The following is an 18,369-nucleotide window of genomic DNA, read 5'->3' as shown; positions in this document are numbered from 1 at the left end:
CCTCGGGCATGGGTGTGTGTGTTTGTCCTTAGGATAACTTAGGTTAAGTAGTGTGTAAGCTTAGGGACTGATGACCTCAGCAGTTAAGTCCCATAAGATTTCACACACATTGAACATTGAGGGAAATGGTGCCAGGATGCGTCAGTACTTAAAATTTAATTGCAGTCACTAACATAAGCAATTTTAATAGCTGTACTGTTTTATACAAAAAACCATCATAATTCATAAAACATCACGTTGAGATTAATCGATGAGTTATTGTTTGAAATTTTATTAAAAACTTTAATTTTAATTAATTTAATTTTAGAACATGTTTTTTGCTCGCGTATCATGTCATTTCTGGAAACCCAGAATCTACTATGTAGGAATCAACATGGATTCCGGAAACAGCGATCGTGTGAGACCCAACTCGACTTATTTGTTCATGAGACCCAGAAAATATTAGATACAGGCTCCCAGGTAGATGCTATTTTTCTTGACTTCCGGAAGGCGTTCGATACAGTTCCGCACTGTCGCCTGATAAACAAAGTAAGAGCCTACGGAATATCAGACCAGCTGTGTGGCTGGATTGAAGAGTTTTTAGCAAACAGAACACAGCATGTTGTTATCAATGGAGAGACGTCTACAGACGTTAAAGTAACCTCTGGCGTGCCACAGGGGAGTGTTATGGGACCATTGCTTTTCACAATATATATAAATGACTTAGTAGATAGTGTCGGAAGTTCCATGCGGCTTTTCGCGGATGATGCTGTAGTATACAGAGAAGTTGCTGCATTAGAAAATTGTAGCGAAATACAGGAAGATCTGCAGCGCATAGGCACTTGGTGCAGGGAGTGGCAACTGACCCTTACCATAGACAAATGTAATGTATTGCGAATACATAGAAAGAAGGATCCTTTATTGTGTGATTATATGATAGCGGAACAAACACTGGTAGCAGTTACTTCTGTAAAATATCTGGGAGTATGCGTACGGAACGATTTGAAGTGGAATGATCATATAAAACTAATTGTTGGTAAGGCGGGTACCAGGTTGAGATTCATTGGGAGAGTGCTTAGAAAATGTAGTCCATCAACAAAGGAGGTGGCTTACAAAACACTCGTTCGACCTATACTTGAGTATTGCTCATCAGTGTGGGATCCGTACCAGGTCGGGTTGACGGAGGAGATAGAGAAGATCCAAAGAAGAGCGGCGCGTTTCGTCACTGGGTTATTTGGTAACCGTGATAGCGTTACGGAGATGTTTAATAAACTCAAGTGGCAGACTCTGCAAGAGAGGCGCTCTGCATCGCGGTGTAGCTTGCTCGCCAGGTTTCGAGAGGGTGCGTTTCTGGATGAGGTATCGAATATATTGCTTCCCCCTACTTATACCTCCCGAGGAGATCACGAATGTAAAATTAGAGAGATTAGAGCGCGCACGGAGGCTTTCAGACAGTCGTTCTTCCCGCGAACCATACGCGACTGGAACAGGAAAGGGAGGTAATGACAGTGGCACGTAAAGTGCCCTCCGCCACACACCGTTGGGTGGCTTGCGGAGTATCAATGTAGATGTAGATGTAGATGTAAGAAGGTAATTTCCAACCGTGGTGGAAGGTGGAAAGCGTATATGATGTTACAGCTTACTGCAAAAGACGATTGGGTGGAAGCTGTTCCCGCTCGTGATACGAGTAGTAGGGGTAAACAGAGTGAGGTACAGGGAGGCGGCGGAAAATACTGTGTGGCGGTAAGAGGAGAGCCAGACCAGCAGGCGATGTCGCTGCCAACGCGGCCGCGCATAAATAAATTAGTGCGGTGCGTCGCGACGCCACGGCCACGCCCACAGGCGGTTGTCGCGCGGCCCGTGCAGCGCGCCGCTACCACCAGCCACTCCTCTGGCGAGCGCCTAACTAATGAGGCCCAGATTTACGGGGCTGCGCCAGGGGGCCGGGGGTTGGTGAGAGAGGGTACTGTTAGCGCCCGGCACCGCGGGCTCTGTGCGGGCTAGGGTACACACGCTTCTAATTTAATACCGACCGTTCCCATCCGGCTTGTCTCTAGTCAGAGGCGCGCGCGCAAGTTCTCAGAATAGCTCCGAGACGTGACTGCTCGCAGTAAGCTTTTCTCAGACTGCAGCTCGGCTAACACCTACGGTCTCAAAAGATCTCCTCCATGTGTTAGCAAGGCGTTGAGCAACCAGATGTCCCGATTTTCTCGGAATGTCGATGTTATTAGTAGTTCTATGACCCGCCTCACGGAAGCCTTACATGTGACGATAAATTACCCGACTTTTGGAAACTGCCAATAATTCAAAATATAATGTGTTTTCGCTTCAATAAAGGTCGTTGCAGAATGTGTTTCCGAACTCTTCTATCGCCAAAACCAAGAATGCGGTACAAATGGTTCAATTGGCTCTGAGCACTATGGGACTTAAATGCTGGGGTCATCAGTCCCCTAGAACTTAGAACTACTTAAACCTAACAAACCTAAGGACATCACACACATCCATGCCCGAGGCAGGATTCGAACCTGCGATCGTAGCGGTCGCGCGGTTCCAGATTGTAGCGCCTAGAACCGCTCGGTCACCCGGCCGGCAATGCGGTACACTTGGAGGTTGCTGAACTAAAGATTCATCTAACCGTACGTTTAGCAAAAAATACTTACACGTGGCGTCCATTGTTGTATTATTATCGCCAGTGCCGCTGTCTACTGAACAGAGCTTCAACGTCTCACCCACTGACAGGTCGCGACTACTCTTGTCTCGGCGTTTATTATTTCATTCCCTGGTGGTGACAGCCCTTCTTATCTGCCCTGTTGTTCGTTTCTTTCTTTCGTATACAGTGAAAAACAAATCATACAAGGCAGTTACGTAAGAGCGTGCATGCATTCATTCATTCAGTCACTGGTAGTAAGACTGATCAGAAATTTATGCAATATGTATCTATTTCGAAACCCAATATATACAAACAATTTGGATAAAGCTAGTTGTTGGTTAGGTATATTAAGTAACTACGCGTACTGTGCGGCTGGTCCCGACGGAGATTCGAGTCCTCCCTCGGGCATGGGTGTGTGTGTTTGTCCTTAGGATAATTCAGTTTAAGTAGTGTGTAAGCTTAGGGACTGATGACCTTAGCAGTTAAGTCCCATAAGATTTCACACACATTTGAACATTTGAACTACGAGTACAATAATAGCCATGTGAAGGACCCGGGATAGGTTTCTGGTGCTACCAGGGATTTTCCTTGGCAGGAAGATTGGAACGGGGTGCACTCAGCCTCGTGAGGCCAACTGAATACTTACTTGAACGAGCAATATTAAACCGGACAGTGACAGGGAGAGAAGTGTGCTTGGTGAAGTGCCCCTCCGTACCGCATCCAATGGCAACATTTGCGGAGGTAGACATGGCGGTCTGTCGGGTCCGTTTGTCCCGTCTATAGATAGAGCGCGGAACTTTGCCTTTTTACCTTGCGAAGGTATTGGCGAAATAAATGCCATCCTTCAATTTAGTAAGGATTAATTACATCACGTGATCTGAGGAATTTTTGAATGCACCATATACTGGCCACAAGCAGTATATCAGTATAAAATGCAGTGCACAGGGAGATTTTTTCCACCGTGTACAAACTCGAGGAATTGATAGATGAGAGGGCACAGAATATACGTCTAATGATATTATGTCCGGAAAAGCACGGTTTTCATGCTAGAAACCATTTATTCAGAATTACATTGTTAGGGAACTGCGGTCAAACACGCGCTGTGCCGCGCAACCAATGCTTTATGTGTTGAAAATGGTTTCCATGTGCCTCAACGTATGCGTGTACGCGACGTAGCATGTTCTGTTTCACAGGTTCACATCGGCCAGGATGCATCTGTACAGTGTCTAAGGCAGGATGAATATGCGGCTCCAGTGTATTCACATCTGGAATGGGCTCTGCCTACACGATACTTTTGAGATCGCCCCATAACCAGAAATCGGACGGGTTGAGATCCTGTGAACGAGCAGGCCATGCAAGTGGACCCCTTTCGTCCGATCCATCGACTAGGGAAAACACGACTGAGATGCGTCCGGACGTTAAGGACGAAGTGGGCTGTAGCATCATCATGTAGCAGCCACGTAATCGTTCGAATCATCAATGGCACTTCTTCCAGCAGGAGAGGCAATGTCATCCGCAAGAAATGATGATAATTCCGGCCTTTTAGGCGACTTGGAGGGAATACTGGCCCCAAAATACGGTCGCCAATTATCCTGGCCCATATATTCCGGGTACACAGATGCTGATGATTTGCTGTCACCATACCATGGGAGTTCTGCACACTATCTCACAGATGACTGTTATGAAAGTTGAAAATACCACTCCTCGTAAAAGTTGCCTCATCTGTGAATAGGAGGGATGACAAATCCCGGAATCGTGACTGCCTGGTGAACAAACCGGTGACAAAACTGCTCCCGATGTGGAAAGTTTGTCAGTAGTATGCCTTGCGCAAGCTTTAAGTGATAATGGTAGTAACAATTGTCGTGGAGAATTATCCAAAAAAATGGCTATGAGCACTATGGGACTTAACTGCTGAGGTCATCAGTCCCCTAGAACTTAGAACTACTTAAACCTAACTAACCTAAGGACATCACACACATCCATGCCCGAGGCAGGATTCGAACCAGCGACCGTAGCGGTCGCGCGGTTCCAGACAGTAGCACCTAGAACCGCTCGGATACTCTGGCTGGCGAGAATTATCCAAACGGTCGTCTGGCAAAGCCTGTACTGGGCCAACTGCCTCCACTTAAACGCCGGTCGCCTTCCACACTGTTAATCACTTTTTCCTCTAAGTTGGTGTCCGAACACTTCGGGCACGTCCTTCATGATTTCCTTCTTCCTGAAACGACTGTCTCAGACAAACGGCGAAACACTGCTCCAAACACTGATTGCTGTGATTGTTGTCGGCGGGGATAGGTCTCCTCATACAATATTGCTGCCCGCCGCCCGTTGCCATTTGCTTTTCCGTAAGTGTACACCACGTCGGCAAGCTCTCGATTCGAATACGCTTACACTCCAAGGCTAGTAAGCAAGAGTAGTGAATCGGACACAGTGTCGCCAATTACTATGGCAGGAAAAGGCGCTAGGGCAAGACGTTCGCATAACAGTATCATCGTCTAGGAGGAAAGCGGGCATACTGTAACAGTGACTGCATGATACAGCGCGTATAAGACCGCAGTCTCTGTAACAAAGTATGATTGAATAAATTGTCTCTAGCATGGAAACCATGCATTTCGGGATTTTCTCGTTCCACATTCTCTCATCGATCAATCCCTAGAGTTTGTACATGATGGAAAAAATCACCCTCTACAATTAGGTTTGCTTTGCTGTTTGTGTGTTCTTGTCTTTGAATTTAGCTAAACATATAGCATGCGGTAGCGCAAAACACGGTCTTGTATGTCAGTACTTTCTCCCGTTGGCCCTTCATTTACACCTTTAATGGGAGGCTTCTTGTACTAAGGATGTTTTGTTATGCTGCACTGGACAACTCCGTCTACTAGTAACACAAGCGTGACTACAGGGTTCCCGAAGGTCCGGCCCTTTTGGCGACTCTAGCTCAGCACGACGGTGCTGAAACATTTAGGCCGACCGCAACGCACTGAGAGTGAAGTCCTGTAGACGCCACGGGAAGGGGCTGGTCTCGTCACCGAAGGCGCTAAGGCCACCTACGCCTGGTTTCCGCGTATCACACACGTAAATACACGCCGTGCAGATATCAAAAGTGGTTCAAATGGCTCTGAGCACTATGGGGCTTAACATCTGAGGCCATCAGTCCCCTAGAACTTAGAACTACTTAAACCTGAGGACATCACACACATCCATGCCCGAGGCAGGATTCGAACCTGCAACCGTAGCAGCGCAGTTCCGGACTGAAGCGCCTAGAACCGGTCGGTCACAGGGACCGGCGTGCAGCTACGCATACGGGAAACTTGTACCTACTTAAGTGACCTCGCCCTCACTTGGGCTCTGTGCTCCTCTACAGATTAACACCGACTGACTTGGATTTTGTGATACTGCTGATTAACTACCATCAGTAATAGGCGTCCGACAGGACTTAGAATGTACCAATTAACTGTCTGTAGTAACTGTTGTCCAACTGGACATATTTAATCTCCTCGAACTCATCACACCGGGGACCAATACCTTTTATCTAAAATTCCAATTCAGGAAATTATTATTTTGTGTGTTATCAGAATTTAATTACTTTACACCCCTTTGGGACACTCCACTCACCACTGACAACGCAATGGCCGACGGCATTCACTGCTACAGCAGCGACGTTTGGACAGAGTTGTCAGTGCTAACAGGCAATCAACTATATGTGAAATAACCGCAGAAATCGATGTGGAACGTACGCCGAACGTATCCGTTACGACACAGCGGCGAATTAATTTTAATGGGCTGTGGCAGCAGACGACCGACGCGAGTGCCGTTGCTAACAGCACGACATCGCTTGCAGCGCCTCTCCTGGCCTCGTGATCATCTCTGTTGCAGACTGGACGACTATAAATCCGTTGCCTGGTCAGCTGAGTCCAGATTTCAGTTGTTAAGAGCTCTTGATGGGATTCAAGTGTGGCGCAGATTGTGCGAAGCCACGGACCCGAATTCTCAACAAGACACGGTGCAAGCTGGCAATGGTTTCATAATGGTGGGGGCCGTGTTTACATGGAATGGAATGGGTCCTCCCGTCCAAATGAACAAGCTGAGGCCATCTGCAGACATTCATGGACTTCATGAATTATAACTCGCCAGAGCTGTGTATTGTCAAAAGATTCTGCATTAACCAGCTACAGAATTACATCAGTGAGATCAGTATGATGACCGGGAAAGAAAAATGAAATACGGTATTTGTAACGCGATCTCGTTTATTTTTGATCGAATTGTCCTTCAGTTTGAGAAGGAAATACGGTATTTATAACGCGATCTCGTTTATTTTTGATCGAATTGTCCTTCAGTTTGAGAAGGAAAGCCCCAAAAAGAAAACTCCAAATTGTTATTTTATTATTTGTCTTTATTCATCAGATTCCGCAAGGCCGTGGGCACGACAGATACTTCATCATGTACAGATACAGTATATATTTTATAGAACGCTGTGTAACGTCCCCATGCAGTGAAACTTTAAAAAAAAATTTATAGTTTAGCTTCTTTTTTGATGAAATGCAAATTACTGCAGGTTAATGGCTCCCTGGAATTTTACGTGTGATAGTTGACGGACGGGTGTATCTGTGTTTTCTGGAGTCAAGCTTCACATTATTATTGCGAGGAAGCACTTATAGTCCTGCAAACAAAGAATGTGATTAAAAATTCATTGACTAATCACAGATCCAACACATTACGACCTAAAAGAAATTCCTGCTGCCAGATAAGTCCGAAACTGCCTGCTGCACACCCTCGTCCGACAGGAATCGCCGACCTGTTCTGAGATACCGATGCCGTGGGGAGGGATCAGGACTACAGCGTAAGTGCAACTCTGGCTCCTAGTTGAGTTGGCGGAACTTTTGCGTCACGACGTTTGCGACACGGGGCTCGCGTCATCTTAAAGCAAAGGGACCCCTTGTCGCAGTTTCCATTCCACAGCGATGGATTTCGACAGACGTGCCCTATACACGTTCTTCGTTCTGCGATGGATGTCTCCCGGTATTTATCCTTCGGCAGCCAAGGAAAGTACAACAGTAAGTTCACCGTGTTTGGACGCATTTGGTAATAACTTCGCCATAGTTCACGTTTCCACTTTCACCACGTCCAAGCCGGATTGTCGCAACAAACCACTGTTTACATTTCAGTGCTTGTACACCAGCACTGGAGGCGCATGACGCTGCATATGTGCTGCAGGAATGCCTTCGAAAGGAAACTCTTTAATCTCCCTTGTTCGAGCAAGTAATTTAAAGAAAATGGAGAAAAGTGACTGTTACAAAATAAAAGTCTAAAGCATCAAAAGTTTATCTTCCATTTCATTATAAAGGAGAATCTAGTTCATTTAATACAAATATAATATGTTCAGGTAGATTGGTTTTGCGGATATGATGTTCGAGCGACTCACTTCTTTCACCAACTCGCAACAGTGATTCACTGCCGAGGTGGCCTGTTTCTCTCTCTCTTTCTCCCCTTCTATCTCTGTCTCTATCTCTCTCTCTCTCCACACACACACACACACACACACACACACACACACACACACACACACACACCGTCCCACACACACACTGTATTTACAGCACTCCGAACGAGAACGACTCAGCGCCCCCTACCAGCTTCTCTGAACCGCTCTAGTCTACACAAAAACAGCCCAACATCCTACACGCGCTCGCCCGTCTGAGTTCTGCTACGTGATTAAATGCTTGTTCTGCTGTCAATATGTGCTGTCCGCGTTATACTGCACAAACAACTTGTTTGCATTCCGCCTGTTTGCGTACAGCCTGCGAGAGTTTCATTACAGCAAAGAGTATCTTCGCGTTTGATTTCACAGACAGTGGTGAAAGTTCTGATATTATTCTCACGTATTTGTAGTTCTGATATCATGGTTGAACACAGTAATGAGGCGTACATAGTGTAAATACAGGGTGTTTATAATTAAAGTTAAACATTCAAAACACTGCAGAAAATGCACCACTGGTCAGATATCGTCAAACTGCAACGGAATGTTATCGGAGAAGGGGCAAATCGTATGGCAGAAGAGAAAAAAATAGAGTGAAAATTGATGAATAGATGGCGCTGTATGTGTCAGAATACGTAAATGAAAACACTTGCACCTGTCATACGCACGACCCATTGAAGTTGGTATAAACACGCCGGGTACACGGCTTTTCCTCCTTTTGCGTCAGCGACGTTCGCCACGACTATCTCAATGCAGGATCGCGCCCTGCTTGTAAAGCTGTATTACAAGAATGATCACCACACGCCGCTCTGCAGAAGTTCCGGCACTGAAAGGTTTGAAATAAGGCGTTCGGCCGATGACTGCCGTGGGTCTGGAGAAAATGATTCGGAAATTCGAAAAGACTGGTTCTTTTGATGTGCTGCCTGGTAGAGGGAGGAAACGAATTGATTCGACGTCAGTGGAAGCAGTGGCCACAGCAATGCAGGAGGAGGCGACTGGTGGTCTACAAACGTGTAGTGCACGAAGAACTGCCCGAACATTGGACATATCCGTGAGCACGATGTGTAAGATTCTACGAAACATGTTTATTTGCTATCCATTCAAAATTACCCATGTGCACGAGTTGCTTCCTGTTTACCTGCCAGCAAGAGAGACCTCTGTTTTAGACTTTCTTGCTCGCATGGAAGTGGACAATGACTGGTTGTCGAAGATTTTGTGGACAGACGAATCATACTTCCAACTGACAAGATGTGTCAATACGTAGAATTGTCGGATGTGAGCAACGGAAATCCACACGCAAATTAACCAGTACCACTTCATCCTGAAAAGGTCACTATTTTTTTAACTACTTGCTTCATCCTCAGGTCACACAATCGGTTCCTACTTGTTACCAAGTCACCATCAGCTGATGATTGGAACACGTTACACGGTAACCCGCTAATTGAGATTGCAGGCCCGTTTACGTTGTGAGAATCTCCCCGGGATTTTTCAGCTGACTATTTACAACGTAACGTAATCAAATCATCCGATGATGACCAGGCAATAAATCGAAACCAGTAATGGTACCACTTCTGTGATCTGAGGGTCACGTACGTAATCTTATAAATGTAATACATCTTTCAGTTGTTAAGTAGCATGTCCGTTAGTGTGGCAGGTCGGGTAAAATAGTGTCGTTCTGTTACTTAAGATTTTAATTTTAAAGTTTTGACAGCTGCAAGAATGAAATTATGAGTGAATTTTTCACTAATGTCAAGACAATATACCTATGAGAATATAAAGTTGTGCTCAGCTGCAAATGCACAGGAATTGAAATTTGCTCTCGTCTGGTAGTAGATATGCGCAACCACTTGAATAACTATTTTACAACAACTGCAAATATGCGTCCATAAAATCAGAAAGCATGAAACCATGTTAAATAAACAGACAGATTTCGTAGCCATATTCGGTTTAGTACTTTTAGAGAATTATTTGACATTTATTTTCGTATATATGTTAATTTATTTAAAACTCAGGCTTCTGACATTACGAGGGAAATTTCGTCGTTGGTATTTTCATCTTTAACTGAATCAGTGAACTCTTTTGAAATGTATAAACGAGAGTTCGCCTTGAGTGACATGACGTGTGTCTGTAGAATGGGTGAACTAACAACTGCTGGCATTAAAACCTTAAACATGTTCCTTATTGCGTTTCCGGTAGGTTATTCAGTTTTTCAGTATTTCTCATCATATTTTCCGTCACTTGATTCCCGGAACGCAAAACTGACATCTAACCTTGAGGTAACAGGAATACACATATCGCCAGCGAACGAAAACGGAATCACTGTCACGGCGTCCATTTCTCAACTGGCTGCTAGACCTCTACCATGGCAAATGGGAACTACTGAAATAATTTCCTGCTAAAGCTGCTAGACTGCAGCGCTGTACAGCACACATCCTAGATGTTTCCACATTATTTTTTTATCTTTATTGAGTTTCGATTCCCCCCGAAGGGGGCGGGCTGGCAGCAGCTTAATATGCAGCTCTTCAGCCTACAGAATTTGTTTTAAAAAGAGGAACGTAATAAATAATAAAAACAGTCGATAAAATCAGAGACTTAAATGGTAACATGGCGATTCCCCCCGAAGGGGGCGGGCTGGCAGCAGCTTAATATGCAGCTCTTCAGCCTACAGAATTTGTTTTAAAAAGAGGAACGTAATAAATAATAAAAACAGTCGATAAAATCAGAGACTTAAATGGTAACATGGCGATTCCCCCCGAAGGGGGCGGGCTGGCAGCAGCTTAATATGCCGCTCTTCAGCCTACAGAATTTGTTTTAAAAAGAGGAACGTAATAAATAATAAAAACAGTCGATAAAATCAGAGACTTAAATGGTAACATGGCGAAAAAGTCGTGGAACTTAAAACATAGAACAAAGGGGTGATGATGCTAATAAAATACGTATGAAGCAGACACGTAAAATAATAAACAGACAATTAAAAAAACTGGACGACAGTCTGGTTTCTGTTCGCAAGAGACATAAAATTCACACCCAGTGACAGCACGATTTCCGTTCGCAGCACTTTGGATAGACGAACAACACTGAACATCCACTTGAACACTGCACTAAAAAGTTGGCAAATATGACATACCACAGCCGAGGGCAGGTGGGGGTAACCTGGACAGATGATGGGAAAGTAAAAAGGAGGGAAGGAGAAGGAAAACGAAGGGGGGAGTGGGGGAAAGGAGCCAATGGGGGATGAGGACCCATAAGTGGGGAGGGGGTGGGTACTGGGCAGATGCGACAGGGGGTGGGGAAAGGCAGAGGAGGGGAATACAAAAGGGGGGGGCAGAAGGGAGGTAGGGAGAGGTTAGGCGGGGAGAAAACAGGATGGAGTGTGGGGAAGAGGGAGACCAGGGAAAGGACAGAGGAAGGGAGGGGGGCTGAGGATCAGAGTTGATAGGAGGGATAAATGGCGGGAGAGAGGGCATCATCTTGGAGGGGGAGTTGATGGAAGTCACCTTGGGAAAAGAAATGAAGGGTGTAGAGATGGAGGGTAGGGGGGACACGACAGTGAAGGCATGGCACGGGGTGGGGGCAGGAGAGGAGAGGAGAAACCAGGGGGTGAGGGGGATCAAGGCGGCGGGAGGTGGAGAGTATGGGGATATGTTCGAGGAATACGAGCAGATGGGGGAAAGGAATGAGGTCGTAGAGGATCCGCGTGGGGGACAGAGGCATATAGAGAGGACGAGGCAGAGTGCATGACGCTCAAGGATCTGGAGGGATTATAGAATTTGGGGGGGGGGGGGGAGGGAGGGCGGATATCCAGGCGGGACTGGCATAACAGAGGATTCCACATTACTCACACCTTTCCCTATTTATTAGGTGAGCACAGTATTACAGCGACTGTGATTGAGGGTATTTCGATCGGCTTATCGTGAGTATTTATCGTGATACTTCACGAACGTCTGAACCACATGTTAGTATATGCACAAATGTGATGCCCTTTCCTTAGGCACACTACCTTTCTACTACAACAGCGTGTTTCCGATAAAGGCCGCAGGAGTCCAGGTGTAGAAATATCATGGTTGGGTAGCACACCCCTACTTCTGCTTATTATTTATTATACGATAAATAAATAAAATTGGCATTTATTTCGAAAATGCTTCGTTTGCGGACCCATGTCTAGTCGAATTTCTTGCTTCTGTTATCGTGTCACTTTTCGGTACAAATTATGATACAGCGTGTCCCCAAAGTTTGCACTCGGGACACCTCTGGTGCCTGTCTCAGCTAGGAGCCCCAAGCGGCCGCTCGTGCCGTCACTCTTCATTAAGAGGAAAGTTGGGCAGTGTGTGGAGTAGAGGAGACGGGGCAGGTACTCACCGGGCTCGTAGTGGGTGGAGGCGCGCTGCGTGAAGTTGGTCTCTGGGATGCGCAGGTCGCAGTGGAAGGTGGTGGGCGCGCTCAGGGCCTGGTCCTCCGCGACGGTCCACGCCAGCACGTCGTAGACGCTGTCGCGCCGCGACGAGTGCACCTTCACGTCCGCCGCGGGCGACCTGCACACAAAACTGCTTCATTCCACCGGCCGCGCCACTCTCACTGCCATAGATCAACACCAAGTGTTAGGCTTCACTGTCACAAACACACCCACGTGGTTAGAAATTTAGCTGTGACATACAAAGCCAAGCTAACCGACATGCAAATACCTGCAAAAGCCTGGTACTTAGCACAGGTCCTCCTGGTGTTCAAACAAATAGGAAGGGCTGTATAGTACCCGATGTACGAGGGTCACTCCAAAGGAAATGCGCACTATTTTTGTAAAAATACAGTTTTCATTCTGCATGTGTGAAAGTTTTACAGTGTGTAGACACATCCTTCCCGCTTGTTTTCAAACTTAGTTCAACCTGGTGCCGTCACTGCATGTCATCAAGATGACTGCAACGTGTTGTCATAGAATTCCTGTGCTGTGAAAACGAGACAGTGGGAAACATCCACAAGAGGTAGAAAAAGGTGTATTGAGTCATGTAAATTCACGCAAGGAAAACAAATTCAAAACTACACCTTCCGCTGGAAAAGTTATGGCTACGGTGTTTTTCGATTCCGAAGGGCCGGCCGGAGTGGCCGAGTGGTTCTAGGCGCTTCAGTCTGGAATCGCGCGACCGCTACGGTCGCAGTTTCGAATCCTGCCTCAGGCATGGATATGTGTGATAGGTTGGTTAGGGTTCAGTAGTTCTAAGTTATAGGGGACTGATGACCTCAGATGTTAATTCCCATAGTGCTCAGAACCATTTGAACCATTTGATTCCGAAGGACTCTTGCTTGTGGACTTCATGCCAAGTGGAACCACCATAAATTCTGATGCATATGTGACGACACTGAAGAAACGTCAAGCTCGACTGAGTCGCGTTCGACCACATCGCCAAACGCAGAATGTTTTGCTGTTGCACGACAATGCACGGCCACATGTCAGTCAAAAAACCATGGAAGCGATCACAAAACTCGGATGGACAACACTGAAACACCCGCCTTACAGTCCCGAACTGGCTCCACGTGACTATCATCTGTTTGGCAAACTGAAAGACTCTCTTCGTGAAACAAGGTTTGAAGATCATGACTCCCTTGTGACAGTGGCTCCAACAGGTAGGTCCAGAATTTTACCGTGTGGGTATACAGGTGCTGTTTCCAAGATGGCGCAAGGCAGTTAAGAGGGATGGAAATCATGTGGAGAAATGAAAATATTGTTCCTGATGGATGTATCTACACACTGTAAATTTTCAAACATTTAGGATAAAAGATGGATTTAAAAAAAATAGTGTGCATCTCTTTTGGGGTGATCCTCGTACTAGTTCACACAGAGGACTGAAATCGTTTAGACTTCTCTGTATACCTGCAGTCTCAGCTCAACTGAGAGTGGATTGGCACCAAAGATTGTGTCCTATCGCGATCGCTCTGCTCATATTGGTCACACTTGGTCAGTGTTTATCAACTTTGTAACTAGTAAGGTACGCAGGAACAAAGGTGCACACGGGGAAACGATCCAAATCTCGTGTTTTCCCTACTTGTGAGTGTAGTCCGATAGTTCTGAGTCTTCAGTTGACAGCTTTTATGACGGAAGAGTCAGATGTGCTGTGTTAGTGGTTTGTGCTCTGAAGCTTTCCAGATGTGAGATTAGTCTTTTAGAACCTTTTTTATCTAAGTATTTACCAACTAACTGAGGGCTATCTTTCTATACCAAAATCCCAAAGAATTACGAGCACCTCCTGTGTACGTTCATTATACGGCTCACGATGTGAGCTTAGTTGTTGGTTAAACCAGATGCCTTATACACTAGCTGATATCACAAGTGCAGAAACCAGCGCTGCAGGACAAAGGTCCTGCGAACTATCTGGTGCATATGTCCACATGTGTCCCTTTGCCCCAAAACGTTTACTTTTCTTTCTTTGGTTTGAATATTGAACACGTAGCTTTGATCAAAGGAGAAAATATTAAAATGCAGTAAATGAAGCAGGCAAAAAGGAATATAAACGTCTCAAAAATGAAATCGACAGGAAGTGCAAAATGGCTAAGCAGGGATGTCTAGAGGACAAATGTAAGGATATAGAGGTAAGATAAATACTGCGTACAGGAAAATTAAAGAGACCTTTGGAGAAAAGAGAACCATGAATATCAAGAGCTCAGATGGAAAAGCAGTTCTAAGCAATGAAGGGAAAGCAGAATGGTGGAAGGAGTATACAGAGTGTCTATTAAAGGGCGATGTTCTTGAGGGCAATGTTATGGAAATGGAAGAGGACGTAGGTCAAGATGAAATGGGAGATATGATACTACGTGAAGAATTTGGCAGGGTACTGGAAGACCTAAGTCGAAACAAGGCAACGGGATAGACAACATACCATTTGAACTATTGGTAACCTTGGAATAGCCAGCCTTGACAGAACTATACCATCTGATGAGCAAAATGTATGAGACAGACGAAATACCCTCGAACTTCAGGAAGAATATAATAATTCCATTCCCAAAGGAAGCAGGGGTTGACAGATGTGAAAATTACCGAACTATCAGTTTAATAAGCCACAGCTGCAAAATACTAACACGAATTCTTTACAGACGAATGGAAAAACTGGTAAAAGCTGACCAAGGGGACGATCAGTATGGAATCCGTAGAAATGTTGGAACACGTGAGGCAATACTGACTCTACGACTTATCTTAGAAAATAGATTAAGAAAGGCAAACCTACGTTTCTAGCATTTGTAGACTTAGAGAAAGCTTTTGACAATGTTGACTGGAATACTCGCTTTCAAATTCTGAAGGTAGCAGGGGTAAGATACAGGGAGCGAAAGGCTATTTATAATTTGTACAGAAACCAGATGGCAGTTATAAGAGCCGAGGGGCATGAAAGGGAAGCAGTGGTTGGGAAGGGAGTGAGACAGGGTTGTAGCCGATCTCCGATGTTATTCAATATGTACATTGAGCAAGCAGTAAAGGAAAGAAAAGAAACATTCGGAGGAGGAATTAAAATCCATGGAGAAGAAATAAAACTATGAGGTTCGCTGATGACATTGTAATTCTGTCAGAGACAGCAAAGTACCTGGAAGAGCAGCTGAACGCAATGGACAGCGTCTTGAAGGGAGGATATAAGATGAACATCAACAAAAGCAAAACGAGGATAATGGAATGTAGTCGAATTGAGTCGGGTGATGCTAAGGGAATTAGACTAGGAAATGAGACACTTAAAGTAGTAAAGGAGTTTTGCTATTTGGGGAGCAAAATAACTGATGTTGGTCGAAGTAGAGATGATATAAAATGTAGACTGTCAATGGTAAGGAAGTGTTTCAGAAGAGGAGAAATTTGTTAACAACGAGTATAGATTTAGGTGTCAGGAAGTCGTTCTTAAAAGTATTTGTATGGAGTGTAGCCATGTATGGAAGTGAAACGTGGACGATAAATAGTTTAGACAAGAAGAGAATAGAAGCTTTCGAAATGTGGTGCTACAGAAGAATGCTGAAGATTAGATGGTTAGATCATATAACTAATGAGGAGATATTGAACAGAATTGGGGAGAAGAGAAATTTGTGGCACAATTTGATTACAAGAAGGGATCAGTTGGAAGGCATATTCTGAGGCATCAAGGGATCACCAATTTAGTATTGGAGGGCAGCGTGGAGGGTAAAAATCGTAGAGGGAGACCAAGAGAAGAATACACTAAACAGAGTCAGAAGGATGTAGGTTGCAGTAGGTACTGGGAGATGAAGAAGCTTGCACAGTATAGGGTAGCATGGAGAGCTGCATCAAACCAGTCTCTGGACTAAAGACCAAAACAACAACAACAGGTTTATTTAACATATTTCACGGTCGTTAATTTATAGTTCACCATTTCACTTCGACTGATTCAGTGTTAATAACACTGGTTCAACTTCAGGTTACAGAAGCTCTGAAGGAAGAACGTTCTGTATGCCGTTTTCTCCTAAAACATTATAGGATGCCAAGAAGTAATACAAAATGAAACTTCCCTTAGAAATGCAGCAAAAAGGCGTGCATGTAATGAATGCACATTACATGAATGACTTAAAGCACGCTATGGAGTGGCGTCGTTGTGACCCGTCAAGAGAGTGTTTTCTGTGACGGTGATAACCGAATTGGCGGAGCATTGTAAGAATTTGGATGCTCTGTTCAATGGCCTTACGTTGAAACTCTTCAAATATGTAGCGTAGCAGTTTCCCAAAAGTAATGGCGTAAGCAAACCGTTTAGTGGAGAAACGCAAGTGTCCGCGGAAGTCTGACCTCGCTCATTCAACGCTATTCATAATTTAAGTTTGGGACAACCGGAGAAATCAGTATCGGTGCTATGATCTGGTTCAGTAAAGCACAAATGGAACTTTTTTTCAGCTACTTGGAAACTTTGCAATCTAAATATAATTTTCCGCCTCATCGAGACTATAATGAAGACTGATCTGGAATACAGGACTGTGTCAGGAAAACGGCAGAGAAGTGTGGAAAGAAAATGCCAAACAATAATAACACATTGTGTTTTGTGTCCTTTTATTAAAATGTTTTGTATTTAAATTAATGATATATTAGTGCGATGTCTAGTGTTTAATACGGTCACTATGATCGAGACAATGATGATGATGAATTTGATGACGGTGATGATTTTGATGTAGTAAAACGTTAGACAGGTTAATAATGGCAATATCTGACAAATACTGTAATTGTTGTTTACTCTGTTATAAGTACAATAAATTCAGTTTTTGCGGAATTTGGCCAACAACAATAGGATGTTTACCCCAGGCTTGGGTCTAAGATCCATTTTTTTCAGTTGTAAGATTTAATACATTATATAAGCAATCTTGAACTTTTGGTATCGTGTAAAGTATGAGCCTAGGTGTATCATGTACAATTTTCAATGTCATGGTAACCAGAAAAGCAGACGGGAAAGACAGAATTTCTTAAGTGCGTACATCTATCGCCACCTACACAACGGCTCAAGCCGGTCTCGGTGTAACGCAGCCACCTACATTCAAAATTGATAAATAGACGTTTTTGTGGAGAGAATAAGTAGAGGAAAAAGTGCATGTGTAAATGCAGCTTTCGAACAGTTACAAGCTACCAGAATGAGACAAACCTTCTTCCACCAAGGAGGAGGCGAAACAAGCAGTTACAGAGGCTAAAGTAAATCACCAGCAACATTTATATAACTAGCTAACAGTTAATGAAGGGGATAAATTCATCTACCTACTGACCCGAACGCGGTGTAGAGCAGGTCACGGTATAGAACACTACAGGTGCGTCAAGGATAAGAATGATCAGTGGCTCCACGACAGCAATATTACTGTGGGACACTGGCGAGAGTATTTCAGTGAGATATCGAATGCTGAATTCCCTGATCCACGTATACCGAAAGGCGATATCACGACTAGGCCAGTTCAGTTCATGGAAAAATAAGAGGCCCAAGCTGCCATTCATAAGAAGAAAAATTGAAAGGCTCCAGGACGAGACGAACTTCCAGCAGAGATTTGGAAAATTGGGGGCTTAACGATAAAGGGACCATCTAGAGGGCAGAATTCTTCAACTCCATCATTCATTGCGGGCATAAACCCACCGATTGGTCATTCCAGTACCTATTTTTAAGGGAAAGGCTGACCCCAATGAAAGCACCAACTATCGCCCAATCTGGGTACTCCCCCCACATTATGCAGCTATTCGAAAGTATTCTCGGTGACAGGCTGCGGAACACAGTGCAGCTCTCAATAAATATATTGTGGATATTTGAAAGGATATGGAACGATAGACGTA

General features: G+C 44.7%; 1 protein-coding gene across 4 annotated transcripts in view; it reads right to left on the bottom strand.

Moving 5' to 3' along the window:
* The window catches only part of LOC124615449 (hemicentin-1-like), a 1,163,225-nt gene that overhangs the window by 441,933 nt on the left and 702,923 nt on the right, over positions 1–18,369 (bottom strand). For 3 of the 4 annotated variants that reach the window (XM_047143342.1, XM_047143345.1, XM_047143343.1), the window contains exon 4: positions 12,462–12,646. In XM_047143342.1, coding sequence (XP_046999298.1) covers positions 12,462–12,646 — 185 coding nt within the window. The remainder of the gene's footprint in view (positions 1–12,461; positions 12,647–18,369) is intronic. The other variant, XM_047143344.1, reaches the window with a different exon arrangement.

This window comes from Schistocerca americana, chromosome 5, assembly GCF_021461395.2.
Source record: "Schistocerca americana isolate TAMUIC-IGC-003095 chromosome 5, iqSchAmer2.1, whole genome shotgun sequence".
NCBI classification, from domain to species: domain Eukaryota; kingdom Metazoa; phylum Arthropoda; class Insecta; order Orthoptera; family Acrididae; genus Schistocerca; species Schistocerca americana.
This window is presented reverse-complemented; position numbering and strand designations above follow the sequence as displayed.